The sequence below is a fragment of the Nestor notabilis genome, unplaced genomic scaffold (genome assembly GCF_000696875.1).
Source record: "Nestor notabilis isolate BGI_N333 unplaced genomic scaffold, ASM69687v1 scaffold4588, whole genome shotgun sequence".
NCBI lineage: Eukaryota > Metazoa > Chordata > Aves > Psittaciformes > Psittacidae > Nestor > Nestor notabilis.
Window position 1 is genome coordinate 1,040 of NW_009940446.1, and position 19,726 is coordinate 20,765.

At 37.7% G+C, this 19,726-nt stretch overlaps 1 protein-coding gene across 1 annotated transcript; it reads right to left on the reverse strand.

Annotated features, from left to right (window-relative positions):
- Window positions 1-1,939: 1,939 nt before the first annotated feature.
- Window positions 1,940-18,645, reverse strand: TINAG (tubulointerstitial nephritis antigen). The gene is made up of 6 exons (XM_010020344.1): window positions 18,187-18,645; window positions 13,817-13,880; window positions 12,694-12,783; window positions 10,598-10,712; window positions 4,230-4,353; window positions 1,940-2,110 (listed from the first exon to the last, which is right to left on the reverse strand). The coding sequence occupies exons 1-6, from the start codon at window positions 18,554-18,556 to the stop codon at window positions 1,956-1,958; spliced, it is 918 nt and encodes a 305-aa protein (XP_010018646.1). The 5' UTR covers window positions 18,557-18,645; the 3' UTR covers window positions 1,940-1,955.
- Between the last annotated feature and the right edge of the window lie 1,081 nt (window positions 18,646-19,726).

Here is a 19,726-nt window from a genome sequence, read left to right on the forward strand (position 1 = left end):
CAGTATAGAAAAACAGGTTATTGCATATTCTCCTGGAAGCCATTTCCAGGCACATGAAATTAAAGAAGTTGACTGGGAACAGGCAGTACAGATCTACCATGGCAAGTTATGCCTCACCATGATAAGACGATAAGATGATAAGATGAGATGATCTAGCCATGATGAAATGACTGGCCCCACTGAGAATAAGCAGTGGATATCATCTATGTTGACTCTACCATTTTTTTCAGCATGGTCTTACGTGATGCTGTTCTAGTTTATTGGACTAGATCAGTTGTTTACAAGATCAGTAACTGAACTGGACTGGCATGCTGAAAGGCCAAAAGGTCAAAGTGACTGGTATCTGTTTACTAGCGGCATTCTTCAGGAGTCAACACAGCAGCAATTTGGACAGTAGGACGTAAGGCAATAAGACATCCTTAGTACGTTTGTGGAGGATTCCAAATTGGTGGTGAGTGGTAAACATGTAGGGCTGCCATTTAGAACATTACAGGCTAGAGAAATGAGTTGACAGAAACCTCATAAAGTTCAGCAAAGGCAGAAGCTAAATCCTGCTTCTGAGCCAGAGCTGACCATGCAGAAGTACTGGCAGGGCACTGCCTGTGCAGAAGGCAGTTTCACGGAGAAGGACCTGAGGTCCTGATGAGCAGAAAGTTGAACAAGGGTCAGCAGTGGCCCCTCTCAGCAAACACAGACAATCAATACTGGGTTGTATTAGCAAGAATATAGGCAAGACATTGTGAGAAGTTATTATTCCCCTCAAATTGTCACTTTTGAGGTTACATCTGGGGTACTGTGTTCAGTTATGGGACATCCCAGTAAAGACATTGACAAACTGAGCAAGTCCAATGGAAGGCACTTAGGGGGCTGAAGCATATGATATGCAAAGAGGGGCTGAGGCAGCTAGATTTGTTCAGCCCAGAGAAGAGAAGACTAAAACAGAATCTGATTACTGTCTTCCACTACATAAGGAGAGGTCACAGAGGAGACAGAACAAGACTCTTCTTAGAGATACACGGTGAACAGCTGAAAGATGCCAGTCACAGGCTGTACCAAGGAAAATGCTGATAGATGTAAGAAAAAACAAATATTTGACTACAAGAGTAGTCCTTAAGGAAAGGCTGTGGAACCTCCATCCTTGGAGATACTCAGAATATGACAGGGGATATGGCCTGAGCAGCCTGATCTAATTTCAGAGTTAGTAATGCTTTGAGCAGAAAGTTGGACTAGGTGACCTCCAAAAGTTCATGCCAACCTAAACAATTCTGTGATTCTATATGTGTCATTTTAAAAAGCATCTAGCAGTTCATGTGGTGCTTGAGAGCTCTTAACTTTGCTTAGTCCCTCCTGAATAAGAAGCATCTACATATATTCTTTGCTATAGCGTTGCATTCTCGCACAATCTTGGGATGGGATGATTACCATTTGCTTTATAGAAACACTGTGTTTGATCCTTTTGAATATTCAAAATGTTGTCTCATGCAACTGACTGCTTACTCAAGGTTGTTTAACATGCAGAGCCTGTAGCCCGAGAACCATAAAAGTTTTGAGCCCCCTTACAGTATTGTCTTTGCCATAAAAACACTTCTTGTCTTGCTGTTAGAGACGATACCATTTTCCCCAGTTGTATTACAGCTAAAAACATCTAGATGTAATGAGGCTTAAATAGGAGCAGGATGATCTCAGAGTTTTCTCCCTGAGAGCCCTCATTCAAAGTAATCTTCACTCACTTCTTCAGAAATGCTTGGTAGTTCCTGGGTTTCATAAAGGTGGTTTAAAGAAGGTGTAAATGAGAGAAAGTGATAGTCCTGATGAATTAATACACTAAATCTAACCTAGGGCAAAGATAAATGCCTCTTTTTTGAAAGGTCAGAAATCATCATTGTAACACAAGCAACACTGTATCTTAAGCAACTGGATAAAGTTAAAATAACCTAGACAGATAGGTTAAATATTTACCCGTGTGTTTTCAGATATCTCCAAGCACCATCAATACTTCCACCATTACATCCATGTTGATTCCTTGTATCACAAGAGATCAAATTCTGAACTGAAAGGTTGTCTGTGATCTGACCGCCAGAACGAATTGCTATTCTATCTGCTGCAACACCTGTTTTGAAACAAATTTTCCATTATCAAAACCAGATAATTACAACTTCACACTGGTTATTGTGAAATAGGGACTGAAACACAACTTCAGTATTTTCTGACTGTGCAGATATCTTTACAAAACAATAAAGATATAAACTGTACAGACTTCCAAGAGAGGATTGTGAAATTGCGAATCATGAGCAACTTTGCTGTAATATTATAAATCAATAGATTTACTGATTATCATAAAGTCCCACATATCAAAACATCAGATGAGGCATTTACGTAATTTAGTCTGATAGTCTCTAGCATGTTTGTAAATGCATATTCATTTCTGGTTGTCTTCAGCAGAAGATGCAAATACTCCCCCACCTCTCTGCAGCTGAATCTCCATATCTCTTTTCTTTCTTTTCTTCCTTCCCTTCCTTTAGTTGAGAAAAAAAGAAAGGCAAAAATGAACAGTCCTATGAAGAATAAAATTCAAGACTGAAAGTATGTATTTGCTTTAGTGGAAATCCTCATAATAGTGTGTAGAAGTGGGATTCGTTGGACCACCCACCCTTATCACACAAAACTGTTCTTCTGAGATAGACACCTTAGAGCTACTTCTCGTTCCTTTAATGAGTGACAATGAAACAATTATTAAGCCCCAATCCCAGTCAGTACCTGTGCTTAAATTATATTTTTATTATTGTTAGCCTTTATCTTTCAACCTGAAAATAATAAAAAACACCACCTGGAAACCTAAAGTTCTATCAAAATCAACACTAACTTCAGTGAACTTTGGACAAGATTTCAGAAGAGTCAATTTACTGATGGCAGCTGACAGCAACGGTGTTCTTTGCTTTTGTGAGGTGTCACATGAAGGTGAATTTATTTTCATAGGTGTAAAAACTTTTTACTGAAGAGTTTTGGAATATTGATAGGAATTACTTATGATAAGAAAAATGATACAGTAGTGCTTGTCTATTCATAGAGAAACAATTAATCTTACAAAAAAGTATTGAAAATTCAGATTGAAAATGCTAGATGCACCTAAACAACATGGGAAGGCATCTCATAGTATTTAGCATTGAAAAGAATTATGTGAATTAAGATCAAAATATTCAATTATGAAAGGGAAAATTTAGACTGAAGATCTGGAAAGTCTTTCCCTCATTGAGCTCTGTTCATCTTTGCAATAATCTGTCCAGAGTGCTGTTAGGAGCTTCCTTGGTTTTCTCTTTTATAACTACACTTGACAAGACATATTGACAATGGAGTGCCTTCAGTCTGTCTTTGCCAGGGAGCTGGGATTAACTGAACTAAATGTTCCTTTCCTTCTCTTACTGCTGTGATTTAAAGCAGTTGCAGAAACCTGCGCCCATGAGGACCCACTGGCCAGATTAAGTCATAAAGACTGATTGCATAATATTTCTTCTCCATTTTTATATGTACCAATATATACTGAGATTTATTGCAACATGAGAAAAATGAATGTAAATGATCGCTGTACCTTCTTTTAAGAAAGTGACACAAACACTTTTGTCCATTTCTCCTAAAAACAGAGGTTGCAGAACATGCAGTTGAATTGCCTTACTGAAATTTCTTTGCTTGCAGAATCTGAAAACAGTTACTTCCACAACTATCTGAGCAGTTTCAGGGTCTTCTTCTCATAAAATTATTGAAAAGGTTGTATTTAATTTGCTGAAATAGCAAGGGTTGGACAATAGTAAATGCACAAATGTAAACATACATTAAAGGAAAAAAATAAAGATCACCTGTTTTAAGCTTTCAAGTCAAGAATGCAATTCTGCAAGCAAGGGATGCAGGTTTTTACTTTATCCATTACAAAAAGGTGCATTAGTCAATTTACTTTCTACTTTCTGTGGAAAACAAATTTTCTACTAGAAATTTTCTACTTTCTGTAACACCTCCCTTTGTTGCATGAACTTACGAAAAGTAAACAAAGCTCTACAGCTTAGATTGGACTTCTTAAGACTTGAGGACAACTTAAAAGGAAAGCTGTAGAAATTTAAATGTTATTTGCTGATAAAAAGTGAACAGCAAGCTGAAGTTACTTCATTACTAATCACTAGAAATTTTCATCACACATCTAACATCAAAGATATTTTTTAAAGGAGAAAGAAAATAATTACTTGTGGTTGAAAAAGCCCAGGATGCTCCACAGTTTCGTTGATCCAGGGGATCATGAATCCATTCAGGCCATGCATAAGTGGCTGCAAAAAATGCAGGAAATTTTTCTTCTGGAACTGAATTTCCCTAAAACAAAATGTAAGAGATCTGTACATGCTTCGATATCTATTTTTATCTTAAATTTTACCCTAATTTTGTATTTAAAGTTTTTAAATTTTAAAACAAGGAAACCCAAAGCATTGGCATCTGTGGCTTCCTGAGCACCAATGTGATAGCTGCCCTGTGGCTGAGTGCTGTGGACCCCCTGAGAGCAGGGAATTCTGGCACTCCCCTAGTTGAGCTGGAAGCTAAGCTCCACAACTGCCAACCTGAATAACCTCTCTAGTTTCTCTCTGATTTTTATCTCAAACAGCAATTCCTTATGAAACATGTTAATTATGACCCATATAATTAATTTTGGCATTTTTGGAAAGAAAAGCCTTCTGCTACAAACCTGTTACCTTATTCTCCTTGACACATGGCTGTAGGTAGGAAATTTTAGTCACCCTGTGAGGGAGGCATCAGTGTATTGTCATTGATCATTGTGTATCATTGATTTGTCTTTTACACAGAGGTTTTTCAATCTCCAGCACTTATTCTCATTCCAGAACAAAAGTCAGTGATTTTCCTTTTGCATTGCACTCCAATGTTGAGTAGATGAAAATTCATGGTCTGTTTACTAAAGCCATTTGGACAGCCAATATTGGCATCTTCATCTCAGACTTCATTTATGTCCTCCAAGCTTTGCATATCTGCATATGCAAGAACCATCTGGTACAACTGCTATTAATCTCTCTGTGTTCAACATACCAAAACCATTGACCCATGTTTGGTTTTCGTTTTTTTTTGCTGTTGAACTTTATGGAATGATTGCTTCTGCTGTGCAGGGAAATAGGAATAGCCACACAGAATGACAATATTAGTCTATCCAGTCTATCAGTTTGTCTCAAACAATTGTTGATAACATCTGTTTCAGAGGAAAATACAATATACAAACTACAATAATCTGCTCCTAAGCAAAACATTCCCGGATGCTTCTTTCTTATAAGCAGCCTCATATCCTGAAGCACAATAGATTCAATTCTGTTCAAATTCCTTTATTTTACTTTTATTTACTTGCCTTCTAATTCTGTCCTTTCTGAACCACTTTTCTAAATTGCTTGTGTGACTTATAAGACTACATACCTGTTCCTAAGATGATTTAAACTTTTGAGCTCAGTTCTTTCAAACTATTTAAGGACACTCTGGGGAACCAAACTTTACCACTTTGGCTGTATTCAGATAACTTTGTTGTGTATGCCAGGAAACAGCATTGTCTCCATCTAGCTTGTACACCTGGATTTCCCACAGAAACCCACGACTGAGAAGCAGCTAGAGATAAAAGAAACTTGTACCTCAGTTCTGTATCTGACATTAAATTAGGATACCAACGCAACAAATTGATGCAGTCTGTAGATATGCCTAGACCCAGTAACACTCAAGTGCTTCTAGGTTCACTATGTTAGATGCAGGCTAAGTCCTAAATACCATTAAAGTATACTGCAAACTGTTAAGTCACTTAAGTGCTTTTGAAAGTTTTGCCTCCGACCATAAAAAAAAGTAACTTTTTAAATCTTGCTAAAATATTAATCTCAATATTTTGATTAATAACTTGCAAAAGTCTGATTTTTCAAAAGCTTGTTACATGCATGGGACTTGCAACCTCAAATGACACACAGAAAGCAACAGCTAATTTAAACAATATCTTGGTAAATTATTATGCTCATTATTAATGAGCAAGCACAAGCACAAGATTTACTTTGAAGATGACATAAATCTTATAGGTGAAATCATAGACAAATAGTGTTTCTTTTAAATGATAAAACTGCTCATTATCAACCAGTAAACAAGCAAAATTTGGCAAAGGTTGTTCAGCACACTTAGGAGGGCAGTGACTGCTTACAATGTTACAAATGAGGCAGCTGAGAAAATAAAATTCTAAATAGGTCTTTGGTCTGAAAAAATGTGTTACTTTATGTATTCCTAAACTACTGCCAAAGTATTTAAAAGCCTTGTATTGTAAATCCCAGAGCAAATCCCTCATTAACCCTCAGCCTTGTCATTTAGAAATGCTGGATTGACCTGTAGCCAGAAACATTAGCTTATTATATGAGAAATTCCTATCCTGATATTGAGAAGCACTGCTGTTCTGTGACAAATATTAAGTCTAGACAATTGCTTCGCAATGTATGATCCAAGAACCAGCATCAGACAGCACAATGCAATCAGCAAAATGGATGAGTGACAAACTATTTTTAAACCTTCATATGTATTCCCTGCAGCCAAGCTAGGCCAAAGCAGGAAGGTAGGTGGATGTAAAAGAACACTCATACTTCATCTATGACTTCAGAAGAATTAGATGGCCTTTCAGAGAAAAAAAAAAAGCTGAAGATTACTGAATTTGCAAATGTGGAAATAGTTTTTCTGAGGGAAAGCTGTATATTTTTTTTTTTTTTTTTAAGTAGGAAAAAGGTTCTGGACATCACTTGCTTTGTGAAGACAAAAGGGGCGTGCACGACTTTCAGTTTACAAAAGAGATCTACAACTGCTGATCTTTTTACTATGAAAGTCATGTATCTATGGAACAGCTGGTGTACTTTGTACACCTTCACATTTTATTTACAAGTTCTTTGATACTTATTACAAAATAGTGCCTTATTACTAAACTACGTATTCCATTTTCTTGTAAGATGACACTTAGGTGAGTACTTTGATGCTGACAGGTTCAGACCTCGCCATTGCCAGAACACGTACTGACAGAATACCACCAAACGTGTATCACAATGTGATTTAAGGGCATGGCAGTTATTTTTCTGCTGCACAGACTTCAAGAATGATTACACTATCCATTCAGTAAGTAAACACTTTCAAAATGCCTTCTCAGATAACACACACGAGGCTATCAGCAGCTCCAGTTCTGCCAGGAGTCACAACAGTTTTAGTGGTGTATTTAGGTGTCAGTCTATGTTCAGGTCTAGGCATACTCTGCAGCAGAGGGTACTCAGTTCAGATTTAGTTCTTGTTCCATATCATTGTCTTTTAGGTATTCTATTGTGACATCACATTCCAGACATAAACATCATCTTCTTGAGCAGGTATAGTCTTTTATTAATAGCAGAGCTTTTAAAAGCTCTATAAACAACTTCAAGAAGTTTGTGTTTTCCCTAAGATGAAATGTAGCTCCTTCACACCATTTAATTTGAAGTAATGTTAAAGAAGCCGTATTTGTAGTTGGAAAAGCCTCTACTCTACAACTAAACCTTTCAGGACTGCAGATAACTAGGACTCTGCCATAGATATAACATGGTTAACACAGAAGGGATTTATATTCTTTAATCCTTTTTTCCATGCAATTGAGTAAGCAGCCCCTTCTATACAAAGAAGCTTTTCTCAAGCATCCTCCAAAGACAGTAGAAAATAATCAGAACAGCCAGAAACTCTCATTTATTCTCTAAATAGTAGAATAGTAGATCAGCAGCATGCTGAAGAAATTATTTTCATTTAAAGTGAAAAAAAAAAAGAAAAAGAATTATAGTTAACGAATGGGTAGCTGTGGTTCTCTTTCTACGTTAGCAACACTACCAGGTTTTAATCAAGTCAGCACAAGACAGAGCCCAAACTTTCTGAACACTAATTGTAGCATTTTTATCAACTAAGTATATTACTCTGGGCAAATGACTTGCAGTTTTCTCACTTGCAAAGTGGGAAAGGCAGTAAGAATCCCAGAGAATACATGAATATTTAATTACTGCCAATTTATCCACAATAAGTAACTAGTACATTGGCCTGCAGGTGAATTAGTACTCAGCAAAGTCACTTAAAGGTCAAGCCATTAAGGTTTGGAGAATATCTGAAAAATGTTTAAAAGTCATTATTTCTGAATTTCGTCATTCATATCTTTTTACTCTCTTCAAAGTTGTCACCTAGTTACAGGTGAAGCTTAATGGAAACACTGTCATGAAAACTTTTTTTTTACCACTTAGGGCTCTGTAAATGTGTTAGCTTGCTTCACCAAATAGCAGTGACAGAAAATAGTTTGTGAAAGGTAAAGCAGGGGCAAGAGTCTCTGAAAATCTGATAAGATACTTATCTTAAAAAATACCTGGAAGTCAACTCCATGGCTTACAGTTGGTTTACCATTTGGAAGAGTCTCTTAATGTACCCCTGCTGAGACAAACCTATGCTATGAAATTGCTGGATCATGCAGTGATATGGAGCTGGCTATGAGTGAATAAAACTTCTTTTTTTTAAATATTTTTGTGAAGTATTAAAATGTGGCAAATAATAGAATTTCCTGAGGCAGAACAAGGGCACTAAAGAGATTATGTTCTTCTAGAAAACTATAGAATGAGACAGAATCAGGGAGATTTGGAGCTTTTCAGGAAGCTTTAGAGAAAAATATTTTTACATCAAGACTAGTTAAGACAGAAACCACTGGGGTAAGAGCAAGAAAGTTCTAATAGTTCTGAAGAGAAACCATAGGAAGGAGGCGGGCTCATGTACAATTACAGTTCAAAGACATTTTCTGCAAGCTCAGAGAATTGTTCAGAAACTGAGAAAGTTGGAGGTTATTATTTTATATTTTTAGCTTTTGTAAGTACAATGAAATATTTCTTAGAATCCTGTGCACATCTTGTGTGTCCAGCAATATGTAGGACTTCATGAGGGTCAAATGCATAAATGCATAATGCTGGATTTCTGGAGAAATGCACTGAAGCTCCTCAGGTGTCTGGCAGGGCCAAAGGTAGTTGGGTTGTGGCTCACAGATTTTGAAAAACTACAACAGGTAGAGAAAATTTGCCTGAGAAATGTATCAGTGGAATAAAGACCTCAAGTGGTGCAGCTGTCAAAGAAGCTACAGGAAACTTAATAATGATGATTAAATAGGCTGGACATAATGCAGGACCACTGAGTGAGCAGCTACCTCAAACTGAATGGAAAAGAGGAAATATCATATAGAATTTCTGTAACTTTCTGTCTTGTTTTCCTGGGTGGGATTTGTCTCATCTAGCTAGATACCTAGTAATGTAGATGTCAATCTCTGAACTAGGTACATGATATTCACTTTTTGCTTCTCCTATATAAGCATCACACTGTGTTCCTCAAGGAAAAAAACAACAAATCAACCTCAACTATCTTTAGCCTCAATACAGTTAACTGGTAATTTGTAGCAGATACCTACTAAATTTACACTAAACTCTTTTATGTCCCTGTCTAATTTTGACTTGCCATCTTGAACTGAAGTGGATCCTTCTGTGGCTGCGAGGAGTAGTCTAGCAAATCATAAAAGGCAAAACTTAAAGTTTAGTATCTGTCAACTTCTTGCTCCGATAACCCTCCATAGTGTAATTTTAAGCAAGATAGCCAGTGTAGGCCACAACCCAATACCTCACCATGCTGGTGCAGGAAGCTGACTGTGTGGGACAAAGAACCAGTCTGCACCAAGTAAAAGGGCTAGGATTGTTAAAATTGTTGCAGAGGCACATGGCACTCCTCCTCCTTCCCAAATTCCCTGACAAGTGGTAGCTTTGCACTGTAATTTTGGTTCTTCTAAGAAAGAAGTCAAGAAACTGATCCAAAGAATTTAAAAATCTATTCTGGGTTTAATAGCGATGCATTTCTTCTTTAATTGCTTATCCTACTTTCACAACTTCATGCATATTTGCTTTGTTGCAGAACTAAATATAAAAGCATAAATATATGATAAGAAATTCAATTAGGCTGCCATGAAAATAGCCATAGCAAAGAGGTTTAGAAAGCTGGTAGTAGAGAATCATCTCATCTTCCCATTCTTCCCATCGTTTTTCCTTCCATTTGGCTAAACCCCCAGTTTTTTACTGCATCTTTACATTGCTCTATCCTATGGGTTTTCAGAGCTTCTTTCAAAGAGTGGTGTTTAGTCTCAGCTGTTAGTGTTAATGAATTATGCCCAGACTTATTTAATTTTTTTTATGGCTACAGCTATGTGTGCAATGATTAACAAATGGAGACAATAGTATGGAAGCATCCTAAAGAAGCAAAGTTTTCAAACACCTGTGATCTACAATGATAAGTCAATATTGGTGCATAGCTTCCCAAGGGTTAAATTTGCTTTTGCTCCTCCTTGTTTGATTTCCATCAATAGGACCACACACTCTGTGGCTTGGAGAACTATTCCTTGAGTTTCATATTCAACACAGAAGCATTTCGCATGTTTAATTACTGTTGAATCCCTGAATCATAATCTTACAATTGTCCACATTTATTTTCCATGTGATAAAGTTATTTTAAAAATTAACAATTGTACACTTACTGGAGCTTCTTTCATACTCAGCAAGGAATGAGATGGAGGGAAGGTGCCCAAGCGCTTTTTGAAACCTTCTTCCACTGTCATTCCCCAGAACTGAGTGTAGTTGGCAGCTTTCCATCTTTCTCACAGACAGAAAACAAACAAGCAAAACCCAGGTTAGAGATACCATTCACATTAATAACTTGCTTCTTTGCAAGAACACCACTAACAATAACATCCAGATATAAGTCTTTCCACTTACATTTCAAAACCTTGTATTCGGTACACATGAGAAAACAGCCTAGAGAAGAGAAGCTGCATGTAGACCTCTTAGAAGCCTTCCAGTATCTGAAGGGGGCCTACAAGAATGCTGGAGAGGGACTCTTCATCAGGGACTGTAGTGATAGGACCAGGCATAATGGGTTTACACTTAAACAGGGGAAGTTCAGGTTAGATAAAAAGAAGAAGTCCTTTACTATGAGGGTGGTGAGGTGCTGGAACAGGTTACCCAAAGAAGAGGTAACTGCTCCATCCCTGTCAGTGTTCAAGGCCAGGTTAGACAGAGCCTTGGGAACACGGTCTAGTGTGAGGTATCCCTGCCCATGGCAGAGGGGATGGAATTTGATGATCTTAAGGTCTTTTCCAACCCTAATCATTCTATGAGTCTATGACTTAGTACAGGCTCTTCCACTGCAAATGAGTGTAGGATGGAGCAACACAGCAGTGTATGGAAAGTGGCGATTTGAGGTCAGCATCATGTCAGCCTGCAGGAGATAAGCAAGCAATACTTCAGAGACACACTGGAAAACAAGGTGCTTGATTGTAACAGTTAGTGCTGTCTTGAAGTTATGCTCAAATTATGCTTCAGGTCAGATGCCCACAGAGAACTAACAGCTTCATGTACCTACATTGCCTTCGAGCTCTAGTGCACCAATAGTGAGACACTGTTGAACCCAGCAGAAAGCCCATCTGACACATTGTGACTGAGTTTTACACCAATAGCCAGGTTGAAAGAGAGGGATCTCTATGGTTGTTTAATTATCCCCTCCCTACTCTCAAGTAGACTAGACTGAGATTGCAATGTTAACCGCAAACTGTGTGCACAACAGAAAAAAACTTACCTTGGAGCCATATACATTTAGAACACACTGAAATTTGTTATTACTAGAAAAAAGCTGGGCCACAGGGGAGAATATTATCTTTACCCCATTCTTTCTTGCTTGTGTATGAGGAGCAAGGAGACAGGATTCATGCTGCCCAAATGAGAAGTCTCACTTCTTTTGGTCTTCACTGTAGAGAATGAAGAGTGCAAGCACCTGCAGAAGTGGCATCGTATCTCAGCTGGACTTAACCACCCTGTGGCAAACCTTACCACTGACCACTAACAAGAGGCAGGTGAAAGGCTCTGGGTGCCTAACTTAATTGTCTATCCTAAGTCAATTGGTTTTAATGTCTCCCATGAAGTACAAAATGTTTTAGCATTGAATCACTGTTTGAAATCTGGGCAGGCTCAGTGGTGAATTTAGCACCCCAGCTTCTAGGAAGGCAATCCCTATATCTGTCTGGAAATAGTCAGCAGGATACCACAGCACACTTCCCTCACTGGGGTGTCTCTAATCTCTCTGCATTACCTGCAGAGAACAAGAACTGGTTGTAAGAGAAACACTGAGCCTTACAAAATTCTGATACCTTGGTCCTCTTTTGGCCTATTTTCTTCTCTTCCAACATTACCTAGAGTCCCAATATGTGGAACAATGCTCTTGAGGGAGGATTAAAAATTACTTTAAATACCTATCCAAGTAATAAAGTGAAGAATAAGGGAATATTGTCTAAATAACATTTTGTGAGGAAAAGAAATTGTACTACATTTGGAGAAAGTTTTAGATAGATGTTTACAATGTTGACTCTTACCAGCATGAGACTTTTGGTATTTTTCCATTTCAAATGGATAATCTGCCAGAGATTTTGGAAATTTTCACAGGTGTACACTTACAGTCAAACTGCTGTAATGTAAGAGGGGGAGGGAGGGGTGATGAGGACTGCATAACTTGCTATTTGCACATACATACAATAAGCAATACAGTGGTTTACAACAAAACCTTAAATGAAAGTGTTCTCACCCATAATCTCCAGAATTGATGTGCTGAATTAAGTCTTGGCGAACAAGGCATATTTCTTCTGAACACTTCCAGAGACTTTGCAAGCATTTGCTGAAAGGGCAAGAATATCACTCAGCAGAAAATAAATTGTCAAATGAAAAATATGCACTTTAACAGCAGAAGGAAGATGGATAAAAAACCAAAAGTGTTAACAATATAAATGGCACACAATATTTATGAAAACACGATGCTACTTCTTGCTACTTCACTACCTAATGAATCCTAACTGGAACAAGGTGGGAAGGTTTACAGCTTATGGGAAAGGCTGTATTTGAAAAATTTTGCTTCCATGTTTCTCAGACCAAACTAGGTGTAAAAGACAATGTCCTGTACAGGAGACCTTTTGAGAAAGCTTCACGCTGGAAATCCAGAAAGGAGCCGTGTTGCAGTAGACACGTTGCTCCAAGGACCCCAGGCTACAGTCAGGGCAGCGGGGGCCCCAGCTCTGTTTGGGTGATACTGGAGTCCCCTGGGCTTCCTTAGGGCTGGAGGTGCAAGGCTGGTTTTTGGAGCAACAAAGCAGAGAGGCAGCTCAGGCAGCCAGCTGCCAGGACTGGCAGCAGAGCTCCCTTTCCTGCACCACCTGCTCCTGTCCCAAAGCAGAAAAAGGAATGCTCAAACAGTTCATCCCTTTCCTACATAAATATATATATATATATCCCTCCTTTGTGAAATAATGCCAGGTTTCATCACTCATGCCAGAGAAACAGAGGAAGACATTCTAAAATAATACCCTAAACTTTAATGGTAATTGTTTTGTCTGCATTCAGGCAAGTCTAGGCTGAAACCATTTTGACTTAAGTCAGAGCCAGCAGACTGACTGAGCAGGAACAGAATTAGGCCAGGGAGGTGGAGATTTTAATACTCTATTTTTTATATGTTAATTAGAAAGCCCATAGGGTAACTCTTGCCATTCTTCTAAACTGGCTGTAATCTAGTACTACAATAGCTTAATACAGCACTACTCTTCCAGCTATTTTGATTTGATTACAGTTAGTATGAATTTAAGGATGCTGACTACCTTAATTCATCTTTCATGACATATGCTAAATAAAATTCAATTTGCTGTTCTCTAAAACATTACCAGGAATTGCAGTTGTCTTTAATTATTGTTCCTTCTCCGTAATATCGGCCAGCTCTATAACAACCTGCCAACATAACATATACATGTGTGAAAAAAATTACCATTTTTTAAGTCAATTAACTCAAAACTCTTGCTACTATTGAATTAATTAGTTATATGCAATGTGCAGAAATTATTTACTTGAAAGTCAGGAACATTTTTTTCCAGTTTCTTCCGAGTAATGAGGGCAGTTTGATGTATTTTAATATTTGACCAGGTGCATTATCATTCATAGTAAGGAAAATCAGCAACAGATTCAAAACACCCACTGAAAAAATATCTTACATGTAAAAAATATAATTCTTCAAATAAAGTTATTTTTCTCTAATAAAATTCAATAGAATACACTCCAAATAAAAATAATTTTCCATTTGTCAATTAAAATGAAAATAAGATTTTCCAGCTATAGAATTTTAAAAATTAATAACAACTCCAAGCCTATTGTAATATCTTCTTTTTCCTTCCCAGTTTAATTTCTTTTAGAAAAACAGGTCGATCAATTATGTTTCAAGGAAATGTGTGTTTCTTATATTCTCCAAACCCAATATAAAACCTAAACTCAGTGATGATTTTTCCAAACAAATACATGCTTCCTAATTTTTTTCTTGGATAACACTTTTGTGAGAAAAGACTTTGTGTGTGTTTTAAAGTCTTCCATACAAACTCTTTCTTTGGTGTGCTTGATTGTCAAAACTTCAATAAAATAAAGATCCAATCACAGAATCACAGAATGGTTTGGGTTGGAAGGGACTGCAAAGATCATCTAGTTTCAACCCACCTTGCCATGAGCAGAGATACCTTCCCCTGAACCAGGTTGCTTAAAGCTCCATCCAGCCTGGCCTGGAAGAATGTCTGCACAGAGCTTTGGATCAAGTCTATAACAAACATAGTACATTTATCCCATGGGGCTTTGTTTTCCAGCCAGGTAGAGATTGTGGTTCCTCCCCCACTAAAAAGATTCGAAGCCAGAACCTTCAAGTTCTGTTTTCTCCTCCATTTTCAAGAAGCTTAAACCATATTTTGTATTAATATAGTGTTGACTTGCATTTGCAGTAGTACATCGTGCTTTTTCCCTACCACAGGTGTGAGGAAGCCTCTCACGGTGAGGGCTGTCTGCCATGTGCGCCTCGGCTGCCTAAACATCTCTTATTGGCATTAGCCGTAGCTAATTTCATACCAAAGTAGACTAGAGCTGATGAATTAATTATATGTGCCTGTCTTTCCCTGTTAGTCATACAGTAGGCTATGTTAGTGCAGGTATGACAGATATCCCACCTACACAGTCTGACGTCCCAAGTGTCTGCTCTAATTCAGCTTCTGCTGAGAGCCGAGGCATTTTTCAGGGAATACATGATGTGAATTACTTAAGTGTTCACAGTTTGTCACAGTCTGTCACAGTCAGCATCAGGCAGTAGCTAGAAGGAGGCATCAAGCAAGATACTTCAAATATATCAAGGGAAGAAAGTACTGATGCAGCATCTGAGGGACAGAGCCTCACTGGAGCTCTGCTAGCAGGAATCATCGACCATGCCTGGGAAAAAATGCAAACCTGGACAAGTATAGAAGAATCTTTCTAATATTATAAATGCTTAGGGGATTGAAGATTAAAACCATTCAGTTTCTCTAGTCCAGCCAAATTAAGACTAAGAGGGCCAGGAATGCTGCCTGAGGCATCAGTGGCAGAGGGCAGAGATATCTAAGCTAAAAGACACTGTTTGCATGAGAACACAGAAAGATTGGCTGTGATCATATTCAGTTGGAATATTAATATATTAAGTGGAAATCAAATAATTTGAAGATGCAGCTTTATGACTTTATGAATGGGATTATATTATGTGAAAATCATGGTTGGAAGGAAGAGTATTTGATGAACAAGGACTTCCCTCACAGTCCAGCATTCCTGTACCCTTACAGATCTTACTTAATTTGCCCCCACTACTGGTGTAAGTACTGTCAGTGAAATGTCTCCAGGTTTATTCAATTGTAGGCCAGATCCTGGTCGTGTGGTGCAAAAGCAATTAGCAAACTCTCTGGATGTCACTTCTATGCCACCTTCAGAGTGAGACCCAGTGTGTTGACCCTGACAGGGCTTTTTTGTACAATCAGAGTAATCGAAAGAAAAAGATAAATAATAAATATACTCAGTAAATAAAACTGTAGCAGTTCTTCTAATAACAAAAATTAAAATAATAATAATTTTAAAAATCCAGACTTTCTATTTGGTATCTAAGGCAGGCATGTGCACAGTTTCTTATAAAACTACAAGGAAAGACATCAAAAAATACTGAATGCTGGGTTCATAAAGGCAAAGTCAAAGCAGTTCCATACAGTTAAACCAAAACTGGCCCTCCCCACAGTGCACACCCATGCAAGAAGCCAAGTAGCTCACTGTTGCAGTGCACCAAGTCAGTGAATAGGCAGCAATCCAGAAATAAAGCACCGAGCAGTTTTATTGCTGCTCATTCCAGCCCAAGTAAAGCACTTCAGGTTATTGGTTTATTTAAAGAAATATGACTCAGGAAGCACTGAGAGCAAAACCACAGGCAACCAAAAGATCAAAATCTTCCAGGTGAAAAGTACTTTGGCATAAGTGGTCTTCTAGTGCTTAAGTAATTCTTAGCCAAAGGCAGAAGTGTAATCTCAGTAGCTAAAAGTCAGCTAATATACTTAAGTCATTTCTAAAAATGTTTCATATTTTGCTTAACCTTCAGGCATTCAGATTTTTTTTTCTATTTTTTTCTTCCAATTAGATTCTCTCTTCCCTGTTCCTCAGACATTCCAGTTCTAGAAAGTTACTTTACAGTTGTGGATTTTTTTTTTTCCTTCCACATTTTGGCTGCTTTATTATTCCCCTTTTACCCTCTAAATTACTTACATAACAAATATCCAACAAAGACATTTTTAAAAAGCTGCAGATTTTCCATCAGGGAAGCACTTTAAGGATCAGAAAAACAGGATCTTGTTTTGAGGTGCTTGAACACAGTAAATATAATTTCTACCTCTTGCAGGTATGTACAGTCCAGGTGTTACAAAACACTGAACATACATACAAAAATTGGATTAAGAAAGGCAGTAAACATGTTATGCCTCACTTATTCCCTTATCTAAACTTTCTGTTATACTTTTACCTTTTAAAGGTACACCTCCATGCAGGTCCCACATGGAAAAATGCTGCAGGTTTTGTAGTGATTTGTTTCCATGAAACATCAAACTAGAGCCGCAGGCTGTCAGCTCTGGAGCAGAAAGGCTGCTAAATGTTTATGTAGAGCTTTTGACAACAATCCCCTGATCTGCCAGAAATGCGCCAAATAAATATGAAAGAAGTCTCTTTATTTACATAAATAAAGGACATTCTTTTAGATTATTAGAAACACTTTAGAAAATCAAAGTTGGTTTACAGCATTTCTGTCACTCCTACTTATCATATTTTGGCTGCATGCCTAGCTGACAAACATAGCCTTCTGAACAGTTTGTGGTCTGAGTGCTGGAAGGCAAGCAGTAGGGTTATTGTGAAGAAATAGTTAAAATTAAGGATTCATGGCATCATTTTTGTCGATTTTAGGCTTCTAAAAGTTTGGTACAGTCTCTAAATTTTCAGCCAGGTTTGGTGTACCAATAGCAACAACCTACATAGTCGTAGAATCCACAATTCTAAACTTTTCTCACCAGCAGAGATTTGGCATAAAAGGGAACCAAGGGAGGACCAGCTGTCTGTAGACAATTTTTTTGCAATCTCTAGTTCTAAAAAAAAATAGACTAAGTTTAGAGTACTCCCGGAGGAATTTCCACTACAAACTAACTAGTAAGAAACTAAAATATGCCAGAAATACTTGATCTAACCACATCCCTGTACCTACTCCTGCTTTTGTGCTGTCCCCCATGAAAGCTATGCTGGATCAAAACCATCGCATAATACTTCAGAACAGTACAATTCAGAATAACCCTCAGTTTTCTTGATTATTTGTATGTACTGATGGATATGATAATTTAGAGCTTGCTGTTCACCTATTGTTGGGCTGTGAAGCTCTATTGAAATTGTTGAGATTACTTTAATTTTAACTCAATGAGGTTATCTCTGAGAAGTTGCAAGTAAAACAGAGATTCTGTCCAACAAAAATATCATTTAACCAATTTAACCAATGCTAAAAATACATTGCTAGAGACACAGAAATAACAGCAAGTGTAATTCTTACTCCAGTTTCATACTGTCTTTCTCCACTATGTCTTTAGTCACGTTTTTAGGATGCATGCGCTCTGATCAGTAATTTTGCTTCCAAGTATATTTTTATCATGATGTATTAATGCCAACTAAACATTTTCTTTAAGCCTACCTGATGTCAGAGGTGGCCAAGGTTCATCTGACCTGGTGGGCTCAACACGGTGGTCACAGACATCCCAGTAGTCAGCACAGCAGTCTACAGGGCCAGGAGAACCTGAGGCACAGAACTGGTCACAGTAACATATAGCTGCTCTGGAGACAATATTAAAGCTGCAGTCATCATCTCTTCCTGTGCAACAGCCTCGTACCCTGCAGGATCTTCCCTGATACAGACTCCTTTTTAGCCTGTTCCACTTTGCAGAACCATCATCTTCAACACGGTAAAGTCCTCGGGAGAAATTTTTTCTAGAGTCAAGCTGCTTTGCCATCCAAACTTCACTTGCAATGCAATATAAGATCAATATCTGACTTTTGAGACACATTCTTTTACCTCTAGCAACCTTATTTCAAGCTCTCTGTGCTTCACTTTAGCAGTAAATATCCATTTACTGCACATGCAATTACTTCAGTTAGTATTCAGAAAGAAGTCTGAGCAGAAATCTACAGGCTGTTTTCTAGGCAGGTTCTCTATGTGTTAATTATTAGTCAGTCTCGTTATAAACTGATTTATTACAAAGATACTGGAAACAGAGCCATAACTATGTATTAATCTTTATGAAACGTTGGGTGCATTCTTTTGCAACTGGGAAAATTTCTAGTAAAGGTTTCAGAATATAAAGAATATACCCGGTCTAATATTTTAGTTCTATACTTTTCTGAAATGAACAATGTCAGGAGTAAGTCAAAGGAAGCTCACTTTCCTTCTGGCTTCATTTACCTGTAACTACTATGTTCTCCATGTGATAGAAAACTATATAACAGATTGCATTTCATTTATGTTTGCCTTTCTGATCTGCAGAGCTATATCACTGCATTAAATGTATCCTGAATCCCCCATTTCAATCTTGCTTCCAGTGATCTAGGTTAGCTTTATATGCTTCATTTTGCACTGGTTTACTGTATGTTAATTTAGAAAAAGTCAGGTGAGATTCAGTATAATCTATTACCCTAAGATATTCCTTAAAGGTTTCATTTCTTTAGTCAAAATGAACTTAGCAGTCATCGTTAAAAGCACAATAAATACCCACTGAGCAGATATCAAAAGATAAATCTAACAGCCTTTATTACTTGATCTCTGATCTCCAGGTTTTTGAACATCAGACATAAAGAAATATGCATGGTTCTTTTACCAAAGCTTAAAAGAATAAAAAATAAAAGCAGCAAAAGAACTTTGACATTCCTAACAGAGATAGCATGTAAGGCTAAACTGAAAAAAAATCATAGTTTCAAATCTGAACCATTACAAGACAATTTAAGGCTCCAAGCTGAATAAGCAGAGGAAAAATCTAGTCATCATTTTGTCTCCATTTTGTAGTAAATGAGAGGAACCTGGAGAAGGAGATGGCAGTCTGTTTCCTAGGGAGTGAAGGGGATCTTTCCCTTTGTGACTTCAGCTGGGCTTTTCAGTGCTGCAGGAAGTCAGAGCATCAAAGGATAGTCACTTTTGAAAGCACAGCTGGTTTGGATGCATTAGCGTGACTAGCAGAGATATT